Source organism: Solenopsis invicta, chromosome 8, assembly GCF_016802725.1.
Source record: "Solenopsis invicta isolate M01_SB chromosome 8, UNIL_Sinv_3.0, whole genome shotgun sequence".
NCBI lineage: Eukaryota > Metazoa > Arthropoda > Insecta > Hymenoptera > Formicidae > Solenopsis > Solenopsis invicta.
Genome location: NC_052671.1, coordinates 8,035,648 through 8,056,464, shown reverse-complemented (window position 1 = coordinate 8,056,464; position 20,817 = coordinate 8,035,648). Strand labels below are relative to the sequence as shown.

Sequence of the window (20,817 nt, the reverse complement as noted above, 5' to 3'; positions counted from 1 at the left end):
GTACTCGCAACAAAGTTACGCGGATACCAGTGTCGGCAGTTATTCAAATATCAAATCGTGAAATTTACGAAATTTCGCTCGTCGCACGTTTGTTTCGATTATTACATATTTTTGGCGCGCGCGTGAAATTTGAAAATATATTCGCGTCGCCAACTTCTACCGTATAATAATGCCCATACCCAACCTTTTGCAATAATGCCCATACCCGATCCTTTGAGGAACATGATACCAAGCGTTAATTACGGCGCCTGACGGCTTTCAATTAAACTGCGGAGCGGAATTGAATGCAAATCGCTGTACGTCGGGGAAGAAGAAAGTGCGCGCGATCGATACACCGCGACCATTTTTCTCTCGAGTGTAAGAGCGTGAATGCGAAAGATGGAATTACGAACGGAATCGATCTATCACATTAAAATGGACTGAAGCTAGGCAACGTTATATTTTGAGTGTTTGCAATTTTGTGAAGCGACTTCGTAAATTTCGCGATTTGACATTTGAATAACTGCCAATACTCGTATCCGCGATACTCTGTTGCGAACGCTTTTTACGTGTCTGTTCTTTTTGGCCGAACTTTCCGTACGGTTCGTCTTTTCTCTCTTTTTCCCCAACGTGAAAGGAAAAAGATTAAAGGTGAACCGCTCGTCCAAAAAGAACAGGCCTAATGTTTTACCGCGCGGAAAGAACTTCACTGAAATACAGATCTGAAAGTAATTCAACTATTGAAAATAATTGTATCAAATGTTTAACTTGATCGCTAGGAATATGAAAACTGTTTGGAATAACGTTATCATGTTTGAGCGTTCTACATATATTTTATTTTGATGGCACGGCATAAATTTATTTTCTGATCCGTATATCTAGCTCAATTTTTAGATCCTGCAGTAAAATTGTTCTTTCCGTGTATACATAAAAGAACCTGCGAAGGAACATGAGTTACAACGTCTCAGATAACTGTTTCATTGCCGCTTAAGGTGCTGAAAGATATCAAACGCGTATCGCGCGACGGAATAGTCGATTACTCACGTCCTCTTTTCGCAGTACATAGAAATATGTATCTCGGATGCGCGCGAGTTGGCCCGTATGTACAATTCTATGCATGCGCGTGTCGCGAAAGCACCCCTCATGCATTCTCACCTCATGCATTCTCACGACAAGTTCGCCTCGGTACAACAAGCCGGCGCACAATTTTCCTTCACCGACAGAACATTTATCGTCGTTGCGACGTAGGCAGCGTGACTCATATTCGAAAGCTCATAGCTCGGAAATGAATTTTCCATCTGCCGTTCATTTATTTACGTACCGGCGAATACTCGCGAAGGATTCGCAGTCCTCTAACGAAAAGAATTTATAAGAGCAGTTTAGAATGCAAGAAATTCGGGGAGAAATGCGTAATTCTCTGCGAGATATCCGATGAAATTCAAACGCAACGCCATAATTATATCGCGATGCTCGCGATCCGTGCGCTCTGAGTAAAGCGATGTCTTCCTTTTTCGGACTAAGAAATGCCTGCGATGAGAAACTTTGCATCGAAATGGAAATATTTATCCAAGCAGGTGGAAAGGTGTTTCCAACTTTCCAAATATTGCCGGATAGCTTTTGTGCGCGAATCTTTTTGCCTTTGCATATTCCCGGGTGCGTTAAAGGAGACTCGCAGGATAGAGAAGGCGAAGGAGAGATATGACTCCACGCAGGTGGTATAGCAATGCAGAATTTTTCATTTGAGAATTTTTCATTTGATCAACTTTCTGTGTTTTAAAAAAAGTGGAGAAAAAAACCTTTTTTGCTCCTTAGCTCGAAAGGATCTCCAAGCGCTATATCTATATACTCGTATACACTCTGCTTATATTTCAACGGAGAATTCTATCCCTTTAATGTATTTTTCATTTATTTCGCACTTTACAGCTGCTCTCTCCTCATCTATTTATCATAAATTTTTATTCTTAACATATCTTTGAATTTTGTAGCTGCAAAATTAATAATATTTCACATTTAATATATATACGTAATTCCTTTAAGTAAACTAAAGTCTCTTCGTATTTGTTATCCCTTTGGCCTTATCTCTTGTTTTTTCGAATCATTCTTCACGTTTTGATAATCAAACTCGTTTCAATTCGCAATCATGCTGCTCACGTACGTATTCCACATTATTACACACGCGCACAATTTTCTGTCTTGGTGCTTCAAAACGAGCTTTTCAGCGTTCACATTGTGTATCCACGTGAACGGTTTTTTTTCCCTCACTGCCTTGAACCCTTATAAAGAGAAGATAGTGGATGCGGTAACTGGATACAGGAAATGACGCGTATGAAAACGATCAGCCGTCGGTTCGCTATTTCCGTGATCCTCGTTCATTGTATGATATATTGCATCGATCCGCCAAAAAAAAATCCAATATGCGTTCGTCAGCGCGGGACACACTGAGGAATATTCATAGAACATTGGCGGCGACACAGTGCCGCGAAGCTAACTAGAGAAAAAAACGTCGTGTGATTTAAACGACGATCTATCGGTGCGATCGAAAGCTGCCGAATTGCGGTTTTCAGAATGCAGGATCGGCGATATTTATTACAAGAATTATAAAATAATCGATTTCGAATCTGTTTTATGCTTCTGCATTGCAGAATCACTTCGATCAGAGTTAATCTTTTTCGTAGTCGTAGTAGTAATGTAATAATAAAATTTATAATAGATTTTATCATGTTTTTTATTTTATTTACAAATTAAAAAAATTTGTTGTCCGTTAAAATTGAAATTATAATTTTTAATAATGAATATATAATTTTTAATAAGATATAATTATTACCCTTTTAGAAAAGATTTTTAGTAACCTAATAAAAAAAAGATTAAAAGTATTTTTGTCATACTTAATCTTATTAAAACTTTATGTAATATAAAAATAATCTTAAGATGAGATTTATAGTTTCCATTTACTTCCATTAAATTAAATAAGAGCGATTTTTATTATCTCGAGACAAGAGTAACACATAAATTTCAACCTACATATTCTTACATTTAAAATAAAAATGTGTTCGATTATAACGTATAATGATTAATCGCTACGCAGTTCGGGCACTCATCAATAGAGGTGAACAAGCTTTTGTAATAAAGATTCGTATACGATATATTATATAATAATTAACGAAAAATCCAGCAGCGTTTGCTTACTCATAAAACGAGTCTTTATGGGCTTTTCACGATTTACGCGACAAGGTATTTTTTTGTTAATATTTACGAAGCGGAACTCCTTTATCGGCTTTCCTGATATTTTTTTACAAATTTTTTTTCAAATTTTTATTCAGATTAATCTATTGTTAAATCAAAACTTTTATGAAATTCGGCACAAATTTCCATTGACTAAATCTGTCTGAAAAAGTTAATGAGACTGCCAAGATTATTTTGTATTAGATTTAAGAATTTTTCCATTTAAGAATAAAATATTTCCACTAACAATTAAGATTGTATTTATATTTTATTTTATGCTATTTGGAAGAGTGAGAGAACATTAAATACAGAAATCTTTTCTGTGGGTGTAGAATACATCAAATCAAGGTTAATATAATTTTTAATGATGATTACTAGAATTAATTTCTTTTTTTTAAATATAGATTTTAAAACATGTATAAGCAGCTGTAAAACAAGTGGAAGATACTTGTCTCACAGCCGCTTCTACAAACCGTGTTTGAGCGACACAGAGATAAAGCGTGAAACGTGAGATTAATGTGGGTCTACCTCATGTATAGAATATTCACGTGGTGAAAGAAATATCGCGACGCGACAGATATAATGAATGAATATATGAGAGGCGTGAAAATTTTGTCAACGGATTGGCGAAAAATAAAATTTCAGAAATTACGGCACCAACGTTTTCAACGGAAAAGCACTACAATTAATGAGTCGCGATATGTACGCAGCAGACATAATTCAGCAGCGATATTTTGGAAAGGAATACTCTAGATAAAATTACATGTTCTTAAGTTTTTTTAGATTTGTGATTTATTTGAGAATTATAACTTTTTAATTATATTTTAATTATTTAATAGAAAGTTAATAAAATATTTGATTAGCCGATTAAAATATAATATATACTATATACGATGTATATATTATAAGATAGATACGTATAAGAGATATCTTTATTAAAATAACATGAAAATTGTTCAAAAACGTATATTTACGAAACTTGCGTGCATCAGAATATTCATTCACAATATTTTATTTTATTTATTCATTATATTAAGTTGCAATAGAGGCATTGCATACGCTGTAAATAATTTTTTCGTATTTTTTCTTTGCGGTGAATTGACCGTGTTTCTTTACACCATCCATTGTTAAATTTTTTTATATTTTTCATTCATATTTATGCAAATTATTTATTGGCATCGCGTAAATATTATAAATATTATAACATAAATATTTGTTTAATAAATATTCATTCAAAATAACAAATTGAAAAACGTAGGACAGAGTGAAGATAATGCTTTTATCTCGCTAGATTTTATTTATTGTAAATTATACTTGCTATAAAATTTATTTAATTGTTAACAATAGAATCTTTCAGTTTTCAAAATATCTGAACACAGTTTATATGAAAACACTTTTGAAAGTACTTTCGGCAATTTTATCTTATGTTGAAATTTATTTTTAAACGATAACGTTGATTGTCCGGGCTTACTTTTTATTATCAAATTGAAATAAAATTAAAATGAAAAAGATATATAATATTTTTTCAATAAATTAACAGCATTTGTCCTACTCGTGAAATCATCACAAAATTCATTCATGAAATATTAAAACAATATAGCGCATGATGTGAAAATCATATGGCGTTATTCTGTTTTATATCTGTACAGTTATTTTAATCCTATTGACACATTGAAATCTCTTTTTCCAATCTCAATCTTCCAAGATAAATATTCAACTTGCATTAAATATTTCGAATTTAATTTAAGCTATTGTTAGATTCAATTTCTGGGTTATGTTTTTATATAACTTGCAATGTTCAATTTGCAGAGTCAAATATGAAATTTTTTTTGCTTCTATTTTAAATAAGTGCTGGGTATATTAAATTAGTTGTGCTACGTATATGACTATACATTGTATGTATATTACAATATTTGTTCATTTAGTGACATATATGCAGGGTCCCCACAGACCTGGAAAACGGGAAAGGTTATGAAAATTTAAATTGGTCAGAGAGGAGCCAGAAAAGTCGGGCAAAGATATAAAAAAAAGTCTGGAACTTGAGCTTTGTTCACACTTTCCTTAAATGCTCTTATTCTAAAGAATATGTACTTATAATTCTTTTAATGTTACATCAAACATTTCTTTATAGTCAAATAGGTAAACTCGCGAACTTTACAAATTATTTTTTACGTGTTAGAATTGTACACTAATTTTTTTTCTTTTTTTTTTTAATAGAATTTAAGTGTCGATTAGAGAAAAATATAATCTTTACAATAGAATAAATATGAGTTTACTGTTTCTTTCCGATTTCTTATAAAAATATACAAAGTTAATTGTATATTTGTATTCATTAGTCTATGTATAAGCTCTTTTAAAATTATATTGGTCATGAGAAATTCTGCATTGTCGTCTGAAAAGTCATGAAGTCAGAAAATTTAAAAATTTATTTTCTATGGCAATCCTCTTTACGATCGACGTATTTCACAAATATTTCATTTGCTGTCAAACGGATTTCGACGATCGTAATCTGTTCAAATATATATTAGAAATTGCTCTTCTGTATATTTTTACTCTGCATCTTTATGTTCGTTCTCATTCGTATTCGGCATTCGAAGAGTAATTTATAAATGAAACACGCTCGTGTCGCGCAAACTGCGTAAGTATCAGTCAGCACTAAAAGTTCCTTATACGATTTATCGAATCACATCACGCCGGTTAACACCGTACTACGTTCTCGTTGACGTTAAATTTCATTTCCGACGTAAACCGGCGCGACTACGACGTTCATGTGACGTCAGGAGCAAACGTTGCCAGAAGGCGAGATGCTGGGAGTTGGATTTGCTGTTCGATCGACTCGACGTCAAACTTTATTGTTATTAATTACCGCGTGGGCGATCGTCCATTAACCGCGAGTATATGTACGCAATACTCCGTCGTAATCCACCGCACTGATAGATACATCACGCCAACATAGCACAAATAAGGACAGTAAGGGCTTTATCTATAGGGTGTTCAAAAGAAACCATTCAGCACGTCCCTTTTTGTCTTCATTCATTTTCCATGTGTACTTCATAACAGAAGATTTATTAGCAATTAATTGGCATCGACCACAGTGATCTACACATTATTCGTTGATTACATAGTTATAAGATATTATGCTAAAATGTCGGCGTGTTACTCTAATCAAGAAATGGTAGATATGCACTTTTTATATGATCGTGCTAGTGGAAATACTTTTGTTGCTCGACGTAAAAAATGTTTATATCTGAGAAACGGTTGAGCTTTCAACCTACGTTTACTAGGGTTTTTCTACTCGTCAGTATCGCGTTTACTATCTGTCATATAAATGCTGAATGGTTTTTTTTTTAACACCCTGTATAATGCAGATCGGGGAAAGAAAATTTTCAAATCTCAATTTTGACCTTACTTTCTGTCCCGGGAAAATAATATACAAACGTTTAATCCAGCATGAGAATCTCAATTCGTCGATAATAGCTTAATCTGGATTTTATTTTCGTTCCATCATACTTTATGATGGATTCTTTAACTTCGACACGATCCTTTTTATTGCAAACAATTGATGAAAGATCAACATTCGTTTTAAATTCGAAACGTGTGAAATGTAAAACCGTTTACGATTTTTTTTTGCCCGGCGCGATACAAAATGGAAGATCAATATTTAATTACGTTCTCGTTCCCCGCGTTTCCAGGTCCGATTTAGTAGGAACTTTGCTCTCGCGGGGCTTCTAATTACTTCGCACTTCCGCGAGAAGAATGCTTTTTTATCTCCCTTTTCTTTGTCTTTCTTCTCTTTTTTGCTAGCTGTTATTTAATGTGTCTAACTAGAATAATATTAAAGCACGAAATACGTTTGTCTGTTCAAAATAAATATAAAATGAATGAATCTGCTCTTTTATATTTATACTAAATGTGTTGTACAAAATCAATTATTTGAATAACAAATTACTGTAAAAGATGTTAAAGAGCTCGTATTTATTTATTATCCTTATTATTATAGAAATAAATTATTTATTTAATATTTTTAATTAAATTTATTTATAATAAACGTTTAAAAAGTTAAAAACGTTAAAATAAATAACTTTTAAAAATAATTAACTTTTCTAAGATTCAAGTTATAAAGATAAATCATCGTCGTAATTCAAAAATAATCAAAATAACTTTTAAAAATTTCGAGATACTATATTTTTTTTAACTTAATTTATTGAATCGGAATTTAATGAGAAAAACATTACACATTTAAATTGCTGAACTTATTCGTATTCTTGCCCATGAAATCGGGACACTAGTCACGAAACATTGTTGAGACTTTTGAAGAAATTTTGTGAGTGGCAATCGAAGTATAATCTAATCTCGCTGGCGATAAACTTGCCTGGAATTTGGTCGTATCGAAACGCGATCTCGGCAATTGATCTTCGAGAGAGGTCTCTCTCTTGCTCTCGCTTAGAAGGGAAGAAGTTTAATTATTCTTGGGATTTAACGAGATCGTGGGGAAAAGAACGAGGGGTGACTTGAAGCATCGAGAGAGAAAAGATAACTTTAAACCATGACACTCTATAGGTATACATGTCTGTGTGTGTGTGTGTGTGTGTGCATGTATGTTTGCGACAGATGCTCGTCCTTCTTGAATTCCACAAAATTCTATTCTCTCGGACCGGGATCGTTCGATAAAGCTCTCGCAAGGTAGAAAAAAAGATTTCCCACGTCGGTGCTTTTTCTCTTCGTTTCAGTAAATCGAGTACTTCTGTTCTATCGTCAAATCGGTAACTTATCCGTTTTCTGTTGTAAACGCGCTGCTAAATATAGGTTTGCACGCGTGACGACAAATAGGTACTTGGGGAGCGAAGTAATCTAGATTGCTGATTATATCGCACACATCGAGCAAGGGAAGGTCAGATTTTCGCAAAAGGTTTCATATCGCAACTCCGTTTTCGCCGATTACCACAGGAAATGACTTTCATAAATCACATCTTTATACGTATATTGTATTTGTACAATATATCTTTCTGCAAGCGGAATGACGAGAGCGGGTTATATGTTATTTAATAATACTTTTCCTCCTCTTGCGAAAATGACGATGTAAAATAAGACATGCTTCAGTTTTGATTATTTATTTATACATTGAGAGAAAAAATTGTAGTGGTGACAACTATAAGAGGACAACCATACATATTTTGTTAATAGAATTATAATATAGTTAAGTGAACTATATTATAGTTATTGCAACTAAGTTAATGGTTAAGAGAAATAAAAAAATAGTTGAAATTACTATATTATATAGTACATTACAACTATTTTTTATTAGTTCTCTTAACCATTAACTTAGTTGCGATAACTATAATATAGTTTACTTAATATATCATAATTATATTAATGAAATTGGTATGGTTGTTCCCTTATAGTTGCTACCACTACAATTTTGTCTCTTAGTGTTCTGTTATAAAAGATTTAGGCACTTGCTCGATTATTACACAAGATAATAATTACTATTGGACGATAACGTCGCATTTGTAGTAACAACGGCAATAACTGGACCGGATAAGCACGGAATATTGACAAGATCATTTCTAAGCACATGACAATTGTCATTCTAAATGAGGAAACTTGATCATCACATGGTCAGGACACATAACAGCGGAAACGGACGGGGCATAATCGTGGAAATTATGTATGATTCTAGTATTACGCCTGTCTATGTCAGAACTCGACACTAACGAATTGCTCGTCACGGATTTCGTCGAGAGAGAGAGAGAGAGAGAGAGAGAGAGAGAGAGAGAGAGAGAGTTTGCTCCGATTTTACAAAGAGGGACGGGATGTAAGCGGATTAAACAAAACATTTCTGAATCCGCGGGACAGGCGAAGGCGTCGTATCGAGGATTTTCGTTCTGCCGGAGTTAACTAACAAATATACGTTACGCTTGTGCTCACGATGTGCTTCGCATTTTTCGTTTTTCGCATCGCGGTAGGCCAGGGTCGCCCGGCTATCTCAATTCCCGTTCGATATTCATCCCGCTGATAAAAGGAAAGTAGAATGAACGCGTGCCCTCTTAAGCTCTAGATACAATGAACGGAGTAGAAAATAGCGGACAATGAATAAGCAGTTCAACGTGTTCAACAATGAACGCTTTATATGTTTCCCTTATTTAACATATTGAACTGTTCCTTATTCCTTGCTGCCATTGCCTGCGCTTTTCATCGTGCATTAGAAAGTTTTACTCTTTTTGGGGGGAATAATGCGATAACGAGAACGGGGGAGGAGGCGTTATGCGACATCTGCACGTTTCTTATTATACGTTGCTGCTGAGCGCGAGAGAAAAGTCTATCGACGATAAGCGATCATCGTTGGGGAATCTTTATGAAAATGTAATGATGGTAAACAGAAACGAGAGAGCGTCTTTTTGTCGCCCCGCGATCGATCAATCACTCGTGCTTATCTATCTATGCCGACCCTTTATGCGCGATGACACTCGAGGGGCAGATAGAGGGTCCAAAGGACTGCACTTTCCGCCTTTTTGCGCGGCTTGACGTTTGAATGACATTTGACTATTATGGTATTCAAATAATTTCAAATATTGTCTAAGATCATTTTGCTTTAAATTTTGCATTGTTTGAACGTAAGGATAGACGTGATTTCTTATAAATAGATACATCCAATTAGGCTAACTCCCAAATAAACTTCCAACTTGGGGATTAACACTCGATTTGAGTGTCATTTTGGACCATCGTCTAGTTAGGTGTACTTTTTTTATAAGGGAATGTTTAATAATTAATTACAAGACGTGTGTGACATAATTAAAATTAAGAAATGGCCTATAATGGTTAAAGCGAATATTGGTGCTTAAACAATAATTTCCTAGGTAATTTTATATACATTTTCCACTATTAAAATACGTTAGCAAAATTTAATGTTACGTAATGGAAGCAGATTTTAAACAGGTACATTAAAAAAATTTAATGTTGTCAAAAGTGCACTAAATTTTATGCGCATACCTTCCAATAATAGATACCCTAAATTTAATATACTTGTGTAACTTAAAAATACATTGAATTTCATGACATTTTTATTAGAATAGTTTCCTGAACTTTACGCTGCATATTCTGAAGGCTTGAAGTACAGTTTTTAAATTAAACCAAAAAAACATAACATTAAAAAAAATTTGCTAGTTAATTTAATAATATCATTAATAATTAAAGTATTTAGAATACGTTAAAAGAAGTCATTAATACTGACTTTGTTTTTGAATTTTATTTTCTTACACAAAAACTAAAAATAAAATCTTTGGAAATACAAATACAAACTAGAAAGTATTATAATTATTATATCTTCCATAAGATGGTCATAGCAATTTTTACATCTAATAATGTTATGACATTTGATCGAATTTTGCAGGGGTGTCGCTTTAAAAGAGCTATGTAATCGGTATTGGCAACATTTCTATGTTACATGAACACATTTTAACGAAACTGATTACAAATTAATGCACAATGTGCTTCTTAGTGATATGCAGTTTATTAAACGAAATTTATCAATTTGAATGTTAGTACGGACACGCGAGTGAGTAGAACGACTCTTCACTTAACTGTCAGTACTTCAACTTTAAATTCAATTAAAATTGATGCATCGAGGGATGTCGATGTTTACACGCATTTATCGTTCATAATACCCGATGGGTAACGATAAACATCTCGTGGGAAAATATTTTCTATATCCGTACTTTATTCTGTATAGTATTTTCTCGGGCGTTTACGTTACGTTATATTATTTAATAACGTTGCCTTGAGCTGATAAAATTCACGAAGTGTTAGAGGCGATGTGTTATTGTATTGTATCTGTAAAAACGGATAGTTTTGAACAAAGCAATAAAGTAATACTGTAATCTTCGCTACGAACAGATATCGGATCGATCGAAATACCAATACATTATTCGAAGTAAAGTTTAACTTTTCTGTAACAATGATAATGATAGATAATCTGATTTAAAATATAATAATAAACACTGAAAAAAAAGATTGGTAATAACCATCAAATGTATAGTGAAATAGTATCAATTAAATATTTGATCAATGTAACAAAAAATAATTTTACTTTTCTAAATATTTAGTAACCTATACCAGATTTGATAATACTTACTAAATATATTTAGAAAAGTAAAATTATTTTTGGTTATATTAACAAAATATTTAATTAATATTATTTTACTATACATTTGGTTATAACCAGACTTTTTTCCAGTGAACAAATAAATCTCATTCCAAATATGTTTTTATATAAAAGCAACGTGATATACATATATAAATATATTTTAATGATACTTGGAATAAATAGGGGATGCGTGACTCCAAAATATTTAGCGCTCGAAAAATAAATACGATAATAAACAAGTGGCTGAACAAATATCCAACATTTCTGTAAAGCTTCTCCGGAACGGAAAGAAAGTTAAAGATCTCACGACACGACAGGCAACTTCGAGATTAGTTTGAGAATTTATACGTGTAAGGTAATCTTGTTATGATTCTTAGAAAATGTAGGGTATATATAGTACACATTAACGTACCTTGTCGCCTTGTTGCAAGCCAGCTTTCTCGGCGGGGCCACCCGGCACGGTCCACACGATGCACGCGAAGGTGCGGCCGTCCGACCCGGTCTTGCCGCCTACCACCCTCATGCCAAATCCACGCGCTGCAACAAAGGGACATTGGCTAAGAACGTAATGCACCCACCACCCTCGGGAAGCAATACAACGCCATAATTTCCGTGGGAGGTATCTCTCGTCTCTGTGAGTCAGGATTTGCGTCATCGAGAGACGAGAGAACGATCCGGGTTGCGCACGTGTGGCACGCCCGGCACCTTTCCGAAGCGAAACGCAGTTTACGTTTTGTGCAGCGGCGTAACTAACACGCGCAGCTTCCCCCCCAACGTTTCCCTCTACCCCACAGCAGAATTTACACGTATTCGCGAATGTAGCTGAAGCTACAACGTCGGGTCTAGGAAAATAATTAACGCCCACGCTTGCTGTAAACGCGAGCGGCAATTGCGCCGATTGTTGGGGTAACAATGTCACGTTGTTAGCGTACCTAATGCGCATGCGAGCACTCGTAATTTAGCTTTGCGATTTATTGCAATCGTCGTTATTTTTACCTTTATGAAAAAAGCCGATAAAAAATAATAATTTAGGAAATTTAATTATTTTTAAACGAATCAAATAGAATGTTTACTATCAGCCATAAAGACATCAGTATCATTTAATGATCTTAATAGACTTAAACTTTTTAATAAATAATTCCAAATTTGGTTGACAAAATGACTTTAAGGTAAAGAAATTTCAATAAACACTTGCCAGTTTGTCGACCAAAGAAATTATTTATTATTTTTATCACTGGCAATCATAAATAATGCTGTGAGATAATTTGTTATTTTAGTCTTTGCAATATCATTGCACAGACAAAAACAAAATTCCTTCTTGACACTTTTATATCAATTATAGTCTTACAAATTTGAAAAAGTGTCACACTGGTAAATGTATCAATTTTTCACATCATCTTTCAGAAAAATTCTAGTGGATTAAATGTACAGTCCATAGATTATACACGTGAGAATTTACAATCTTTAATTGTATTATATGTAGCGGGATATTACATGTGTCCTCTTCTAAATTCATTTACGCTGACAGAGCTATTTCAATGCCATGTTTCGCTGAATTCAGCGATTAAGCGCACTGAAACACAATTCAACATGACCAAGCCAATTTCAAACTATCGGCTCTAAGGATTTCGTAACATCTGGATAAACCCTCGCATCACGATTAACCATGCGGATTCGACAGACAATCCCCTTATCACGGACAACCGCAAATTCTACAAACTCTAAGTGGATGAGAACTTGCGTGACGTGTCCGCAAAAGCTTAGGAAATTGCTTGAAAGGAAACGGCCAGGAACATTGAAATCCTGTTTTACCTTTGTTTGATCTTATGCATTATACATTATTCGGATTTAGATGCACTGAAAGAAAAAAAAAAACAATTGGTTGCACTAACTATAATATACAGCTATTTTTAGTGCCAACTATAATAGTTATTTTAACCATGCAATGGTTATAGCTTAGTTGTTATTACCATAGAATATGAATAATAAGCGAATGTTTAAAAAATAGTTATTTTTACTATAATTATAATTACATTTACTACATGGAAATATTTATTTTATTTTTATCATTCATATCTTAATATCTTACTATATTTAATATTCGGAATTATTGTAATTTATAGTAAAACTTTTTATAGTTGATAAACGTATAAGATTATTAAAGTAGTCATAATTTTAAAAATGGAACTTCCAAAAATTATTTTACCACGCAATTATATAGTCACAAATATCAAACACTTTTTTCAATTTGTCTCTGCATCAATTGGACAACTTGACACGATCAAAATATTTATAGAATTGATTTTACGTTTATTTTTATTGAAAAAAGAACTTTTAAGAAAACAGAAAGATTGACAAGTATTCCAAAAACCAAAATATGACTAAAGATCACGGTTTAAACTCTAATTGCAATATCCATAGAAATACTATAAATATAAATTTGAAATTCATTTCTCGAGCATATTTGCGAGTTAGTTTTCCATCCCCGGCGGAAATCGAGTTTGTTGGAATTGACACACAAATTAATGTAGTCACGGAATTGTAGAAAATATCGCGCAGTCGTACTGTACTCGACTGAATAACGAATCGATCGTGTTTATGCCGAGAAAATATATAAGAGATAACAGATTGCAAGTTTCGCACTATTTGTGCAAATAATAAATACAATATAACCTTTTATTGATATTTCAACAAGGAAAGCTATATAACTATGATAGTAAGCAAAGGGAAGGGTGAAGGGAAGAAGATAAAAACGAGATTTGCCGATAATAATATATAATGTAATAGCATATTCTCAATTTTGGCGCTGCATGGCGGCGATAAAAAAATGCCAGGTTAACTTTTCGCATTTTTTACGCGCGGCAAATCGACGTCTGCAACAGCATTTCGCTATTTCCCACGTTTACATCGTAAAAGTAAGTTTACAGCATTCGCTATTTACGATGTTTTCTTATGAATTTTGTAAGTTGAAATCAGGATGTATGAAGAATATTTATTTTGCCAATAGATTTATCGATGCTCAAGTATTGCTATCCAATCTGAAGATATTATTTTGAAAAACGTGTTTAAAATTTTATTTTAATTTATAGTCTACGTCTAGACCTATGTAAACCATATGGGGAGACCAGTGTAAGGTCAGTTGTAACTAATCTTCAAAACTATGTAAACACAATCATGACTGGCACGTTTTCGGGTAAGTGTATCTTGCGAACAGTGTGATCACCGCATGGATCACGAGTCAGGTGGCCATTAGCGGTCAGATCATGACTAATGCACATAGGGTAGCATGCATACTTCAGGTATACAAACATATCGCCATCCCCTGCGTAGAAAGTGCTTGACTGATCGGTAGTACAGGTGGGTGGGATAACGATGACCCGCATGATGGCCGTGCCGTCGTGAACGTTAATATTTATTGTTTATTATCGACAGACTCGAATGAGATTGAACTACTACCATTAAAAATAATTGAAATCCATTGCAAGCACTATTTCAAACATTTTTTAATACTTTTTAGGAATCAATTTATAAATAGCCCGATCCTCGTTTGAATTTTCGACCTTTTTTCATTGTGATTTCCGACTCCAATAATTGTGGAAAAATAGCTTCTTTCTCTCCACATCTCCACTTTTATCTTCGACGGAGCTATCAAGGCTGTGTCACCAAACAACGTAGGCGTAGTATAAGGATTTTCTCCAAGGATGCGATGTGGGCTGTGAAAAGGGTGGTCGAGACATCGGAGAGGTATAGTTTGATATACAACCAACGAACACACGGGCGTTGTATAGAACGAGCCTCTATGGCGTTTCTCATGCTATGCATATTGCGTGCGCAGCCAACATCTTCGCTTTCTGCGTACCTAAGCCTCCATTGTCGACCGTGTGCCATTCTTGCACGCTGCCAGCAATGGTATTGTCCCCGTGTGTATTAGCGTGAGAAATCCGAAACTCGCGCGCGAGGAGAACCACTTAATTAAGTGTTATCGTACTAGCCGCGCACGTAATTTCATTCTGATGTGTACGAATTAATCCTGCGGCTGCCGCACGTAATTCTGCCGCCCTTTCGTACACTCGAATCGAGGGGAACATTCGACGCAAATGCTGTTGATAAATTTCAACGATTACGAATAGAGACGTAGCTGTTTTCTGTGTAACTTTCTTATATTTTGATAAAGGACGAATAAAAGAAATAAAGAATATGGAAGTTGTAGAAAATAAAAAAATGTCTCTTGATATTATTTTCGTTACTATATTGTAAATTGTAATATTATAAATTTTCTATATGAAATACTATTCAAGTTACTTTTTATTATATTTCTTATTCATTTGGTACGCAAACAAATATTGGAAATTGTAGCATGATATTTCAGGTACCTAGTACTACAATGTTTAATTTTTTGTCAATAACAAATTAATTAAATAAAGCTGTTTTGCAAGCGGTTATCAAAATCATATCGCTTTTGAAAGTAGCGAGTTTGGTAATTAAAATAATTAAAAATATAAAGAATTTATTTTATTAATGATTTACCAGAAAAGGATCAAATATTTAATAATTAATGAATAGCAATGGAAAGATAAGGACGTCAAAATAAAACTGGCTTAAACTTATTTTTACAAATGACCTATTTATATTCATATCTCTTATCAGTTTTAGTATTATCTCTTATCAGTCTTACATTTATATTGTATGGCGATATTCGAATGATGACAGAGAGAGAGAGAGAGAGAGAGAGAGAGAGAGAGAGAGAGAGAGAAAGAATTCGGAGAGGGAATGAGTTTTATATTGGTCGAGAGGAATTAGATTGGTAGAGAAGGTTCGTTGAGTCTGGCGAAGAACTAGAACGCTCTCAACTGGTTGACTAAGCACATACATGTTAAGTTTGAATTTTGATAAGGCTGATGGCAGAGAATGAGACGTAAGCGCTTAAGTCTAATGTGAGGTGACGTAGGGTAAAACAGAAAAAACGTGGAGACGTAAGAAATGTTGTGTTGGATGTTTCATCTAATAAGTGGATCGGAGAGACGAAGTGAGTACTATTAATATATTATATACCTTAATAGGTTACAATTAAATATTATTAGACTGTCGTCAGACTTAAGCGCTTACGTCTCGTTTTCTGCCATCAGCCTAAGACGAGACGTGAACTAGGGACGCCAGGCTGCACCCCGCGTAGGTGTTCCAGACGTGCCGTTGTCATAAGAGAGAAAATCTCCGAAGCACACGTTGGAAAAACTTATACACGAGGAAACGGAGTACGACCCAATTGAGACCCCTCATCTCGAAAAACACAGCCGGCCCATTGGCGATGCGAAAGCCTTTCCTCCATATCTCTCTCTTTCTCTGTCTCTCTCAGGTCACATCGTTATTCATTTACTAATCATTACATTATAATATACTCAGATTGCCACGCCGAATTCATTTAACATACGTTGACTCAATCGTTGCATCTTAACGTTTAGACAAATTTATAATTATTTCTCTCGAATATAATGATTTCATCAGTAATCATTGCTGTTATCCGTTGTTCGATACATTGAGCCTTAGAACCGTTACATTCGGCGCTCGAACGGAAAGAAAGAGAAAAAGTATACACATGTACGTAAAGTAAATATGGAAGAGAATAACGGATAGAGATATGCGTATTGGGCATAGAATAATAGGCACACCCTTTAATAGAGAGGCACTCGCGTGAACGTTGACGAGGACTGGTAAAACGATCGGCGGAAGGTGCAGATAAGGAAAATAAGTAGAAAATAGTGGAAAGTCACTTGATAAAAATAAAGGCATGGAGGAAGAATTAAGGGATATTGAAAAGCAGCTAGCGCAAGTTAAAAGACTAAATGAGGAAATTAGAGAATTTCGTGCGCGGCAGGAAAAATTCAATAGAGTGAAACGCGAGTTGCAAACATTACGGTTGAAATATGAACAGGGAAGGGGGCAAAATCAGAGCGCGCATGACGAAGCGAATAATTTTAGTGGTAACCGATCGGCAATTATTTCGAACTTATTAGTAGATGCGCAGCGATTCAATTTAGACGTAAAAGTACCGAAATTTAGTGACGAAGATAAAAAACATCCGATCGAATACTTAAATGACTTAGATAATTATTTTAAAGCGAGAAATGTAGCGGACTCGGCAAAATTATTGATAATAGAAAACAGCTTGGAGGATAAAGCGAAATATTGGTTTGAAAATAGTAAATCAACAATAAAAACACTCGATTCCTTTAAGGAACACTTTAAGAAAGCATTCTTTTCAATTCCAATCCAGTTAAGAATAAAAGAAAAATGGCTGGCGCGACAATTTAAGGATAAAAGTGAATCTTTAGAAACTTTCTTTTCTAAACAGCTGAGAATCGCGAGATATTTTGAGCCCAAAATGTTGGACTACGAAATAAATTTCGAAATATCGAAACAGTTATCGCGGCGGGCGCGAGAAGCATTGGTAGGCGCAGATTTTAATGACGCGCAAGCGATTATTACCAGATTGCAATATCTTGATTTGCACCTGGTAAATAAAGAAGAAAACGTAAAAGATAAAGAGAAAAATAACTCACACAATAATAAAAAGACGTATAAAGAGAATACAGCACAAGTTCAAAATCAGCGATTCAGTTATAATGAAGAATATCAACAGAGACATAAACAAGGATGGAGAAATCAATATTTCTTGAGAAATTTTCAAGGTAGAGGTCAATTTTATAATAATCAAATGTATAGAAACAACGCGCAATACATTTCTAGAAATAATAATAGATTTGTTTTTCATAATGCTTATAATGCACGTTGTCAACACCAAGATTATGCAAATCAGCAGCCTGGTGGTCCAATGCAACAATATGATACAATGAGACACGCGTGGAAAGTGCCAAGAAATTATAACTACATACCCCCTGCGGGCGCGAATAACAGATATGTACATTCAAATAACAACAATAATACACATTGTTATTCATTTACTAATCACTACGACATTATAATGTACTCAGATTACCACGCTAGATTCATGTAATGTATACGTTGGAAATTGCGAATATGTGTAATCAGGAATGATTTGTTGCATCTTAACGTTTAGACAAATGTATAATTATTTCACTCTAATATAATGATTTCATCAGTATTTATCGTTGTTATCCGTTGCCCGGTACATTGATCCTCAGAACCATTGCAATTGTTTATTATAACGAAATTTCTTGCGTGGTGTGATTTAAGGAATTTGAAAGATTTTAAATATTGATTTAAACTTTATAATAATTGCAAATGTGTATGTACAATAAATGTAAAATATTCTACGACAAACCTTTTTTTTACAAAAATACAAAAAAATAAAGATGAAAATTTCATGATTACATTATTATCAGATATGTATATAAATCAATCAAAAATTAAGCAATTATACCTGAATTTTTAAAGAATTATTAGCACTCGTGGAATAAGAGGTAATGTGTGGTATTTTTGTCGATATTACTCACTTCTTATTTTTTTTTCATATTTTTGTTGTCAAATATTGCTAAATGTTAAGTAAAAACATAACATAATGATGTGATACAAATTCAGCAACCGATACAAATTGAGCAACAACTCTCTTAATATAGATTTATTTATAAATTTTTATATAAAATGATAATTCTACATAAAATTATTTAGATTATTATATAAAATATATTATAGATTTTCTATGCACAATATATTTGTATAGAAAATCTATAATATTACAATTTATATTAAGTATGCATATTCATTACATTTACAGTAAATATGATTTGTGGATGTAAATACTGTTTGAATTTTGAGGAAACTAGTGCTGGTCCACAATGAAATCGTATGTACAATATCAACGATTCAGCGGGCCTACCATCGAATGAAATCATCGTAGTTGACAGAGAGTCAAAAACGTCACGTATTTGAGGTAAATCGAGTTAAAACCTCATGTCGATGTCTCGCGGTCGAGTCAGTCGCGATTTTTAATTCGGCAGTCATCGAATATCAGTCTGACGAATCGGTTGTCATTCCGAATTATCGTTGACCGACGTACAAACCTGCGTTTGCACAAACGCAACTTTAACGAGATACGACAGAGACGCGACGTCGTCGTACCATTTAATTGATCAACGTCATCGAGTTTTCGAGCGCAGCGGGATTATCTGTTAATGCTCTGACGAACTGGTTAAGGAGAATCTCGTTTGCGTCAGGATAGCGACGGGAATAATTCAGTTAAAGGTTTCGCTCGCACGCCATGGTAATTATCAATAACCATCAGTTATGATCAGTTGTGATCGATCAGTTATGATGATCAGTTATCATCATTCCACAAAGTGCACAGATTTTGTTCGCGTTGTTTCTTTCTGCTGGATATTCGGAAGAATTGTACTTTGTTATTCTAATTAATTTTAATTTTTTAAAATAAACCTGTTATTTCCTGAATTTATTAATATACCCAAATATGAGTATATGATTTAAGTATGATATTAATAAATCTAATTAAATTTAATAAATAAACTTCTAAATATTATATTTCCAAGTTGAAACAAAATTTTACGATAAAATAAATATTATACTCGGAACTCGAGTATCATTTATGAAGCAAAAAGGAATATAAAGAACGCTCGAAAACAACAAAGCTAATTAAAATTCACGTTGGTGCTCAGCAACTTGCAAGAACCGTGGTCTAATTACGAGTAACGCGCAAGTTGCATAATTATAGACTACATGCTGCTCATTTACACGTGTTGCTTCATGCTTACGATAACGATGTTAATTCTGAATTACATTATTATTATTGAATTACTTTTTACGCGAGTATAAATTGAAATTAAAATTTATAAAATTGTAATTGAGTACGAATACTTTGCTACTTGTAGTCTGATACCGTGACATTTGTTCAGAAATATCGTAATGACATTTATTATTAAAAATGAATCATAATTATAAGCACGTGGCAAACCACGTGAATATGTAATTAGACAATGAGGTTGGAAAGGACAGGGGAATGGCTATGATAATGGAAAATGTGTCTGTTCGTAGCCACAATAGCGTACCTGTTGCAGACAGTTCAGAAGCTCGAGGCACAATCTCTTTATGGATTCCGTTTCTGTAGACGATTTTCTCATTTCCTCGGCTCTCTTTTTATCCCCCTTCTTAGCCATTTTTCTAATTTCCCTGAATTTAGTTACTATGCCGAATCAGTTTGACAAAATGTTGAAAAATGCCATGAGTACGTTATTGCTTCGCAAGAAAAAAGTTTATTAAATTTTGCGTGACATCTAATAACGCTAAAATAATAAAACTACACACACACACACGCACGCACGCACGCACGCACGCACGCACGCACGCACACACACACACACACACACACACACACACACACACACACACACACACACACATTGATATATTTTCTTCATTAACTGAAATATATTTATATTATTCTTATTATTTTATCTCTATATAACTTTGAGATAGAAATATCT

At 33.9% G+C, this 20,817-nt stretch overlaps 1 protein-coding gene and 1 long non-coding RNA gene across 6 annotated transcripts in view; one reads left to right on the top strand and one right to left on the bottom strand.

The window, feature by feature from the left end:
- Positions 1-20,817, top strand: part of LOC105207974 — a 171,475-nt gene that overhangs the window by 14,503 nt on the left and 136,155 nt on the right. The window lies entirely within an intron of this gene.
- LOC105207975 (regulating synaptic membrane exocytosis protein 2) overlaps positions 1-20,817 on the bottom strand; it is a 197,256-nt gene that overhangs the window by 46,140 nt on the left and 130,299 nt on the right. For all 5 annotated transcript variants that reach the window (XR_003268193.2, XM_026130152.2, XM_026130151.2 and 2 more), the window contains exon 12: positions 11,757-11,881. Coding sequence is in view for 4 of the 5 variants with exons in the window: in XM_026130152.2 (XP_025985937.1) it covers positions 11,757-11,881 (125 nt within the window). In the remaining variant the exon portion in view is untranslated. The remainder of the gene's footprint in view (positions 1-11,756; positions 11,882-20,817) is intronic.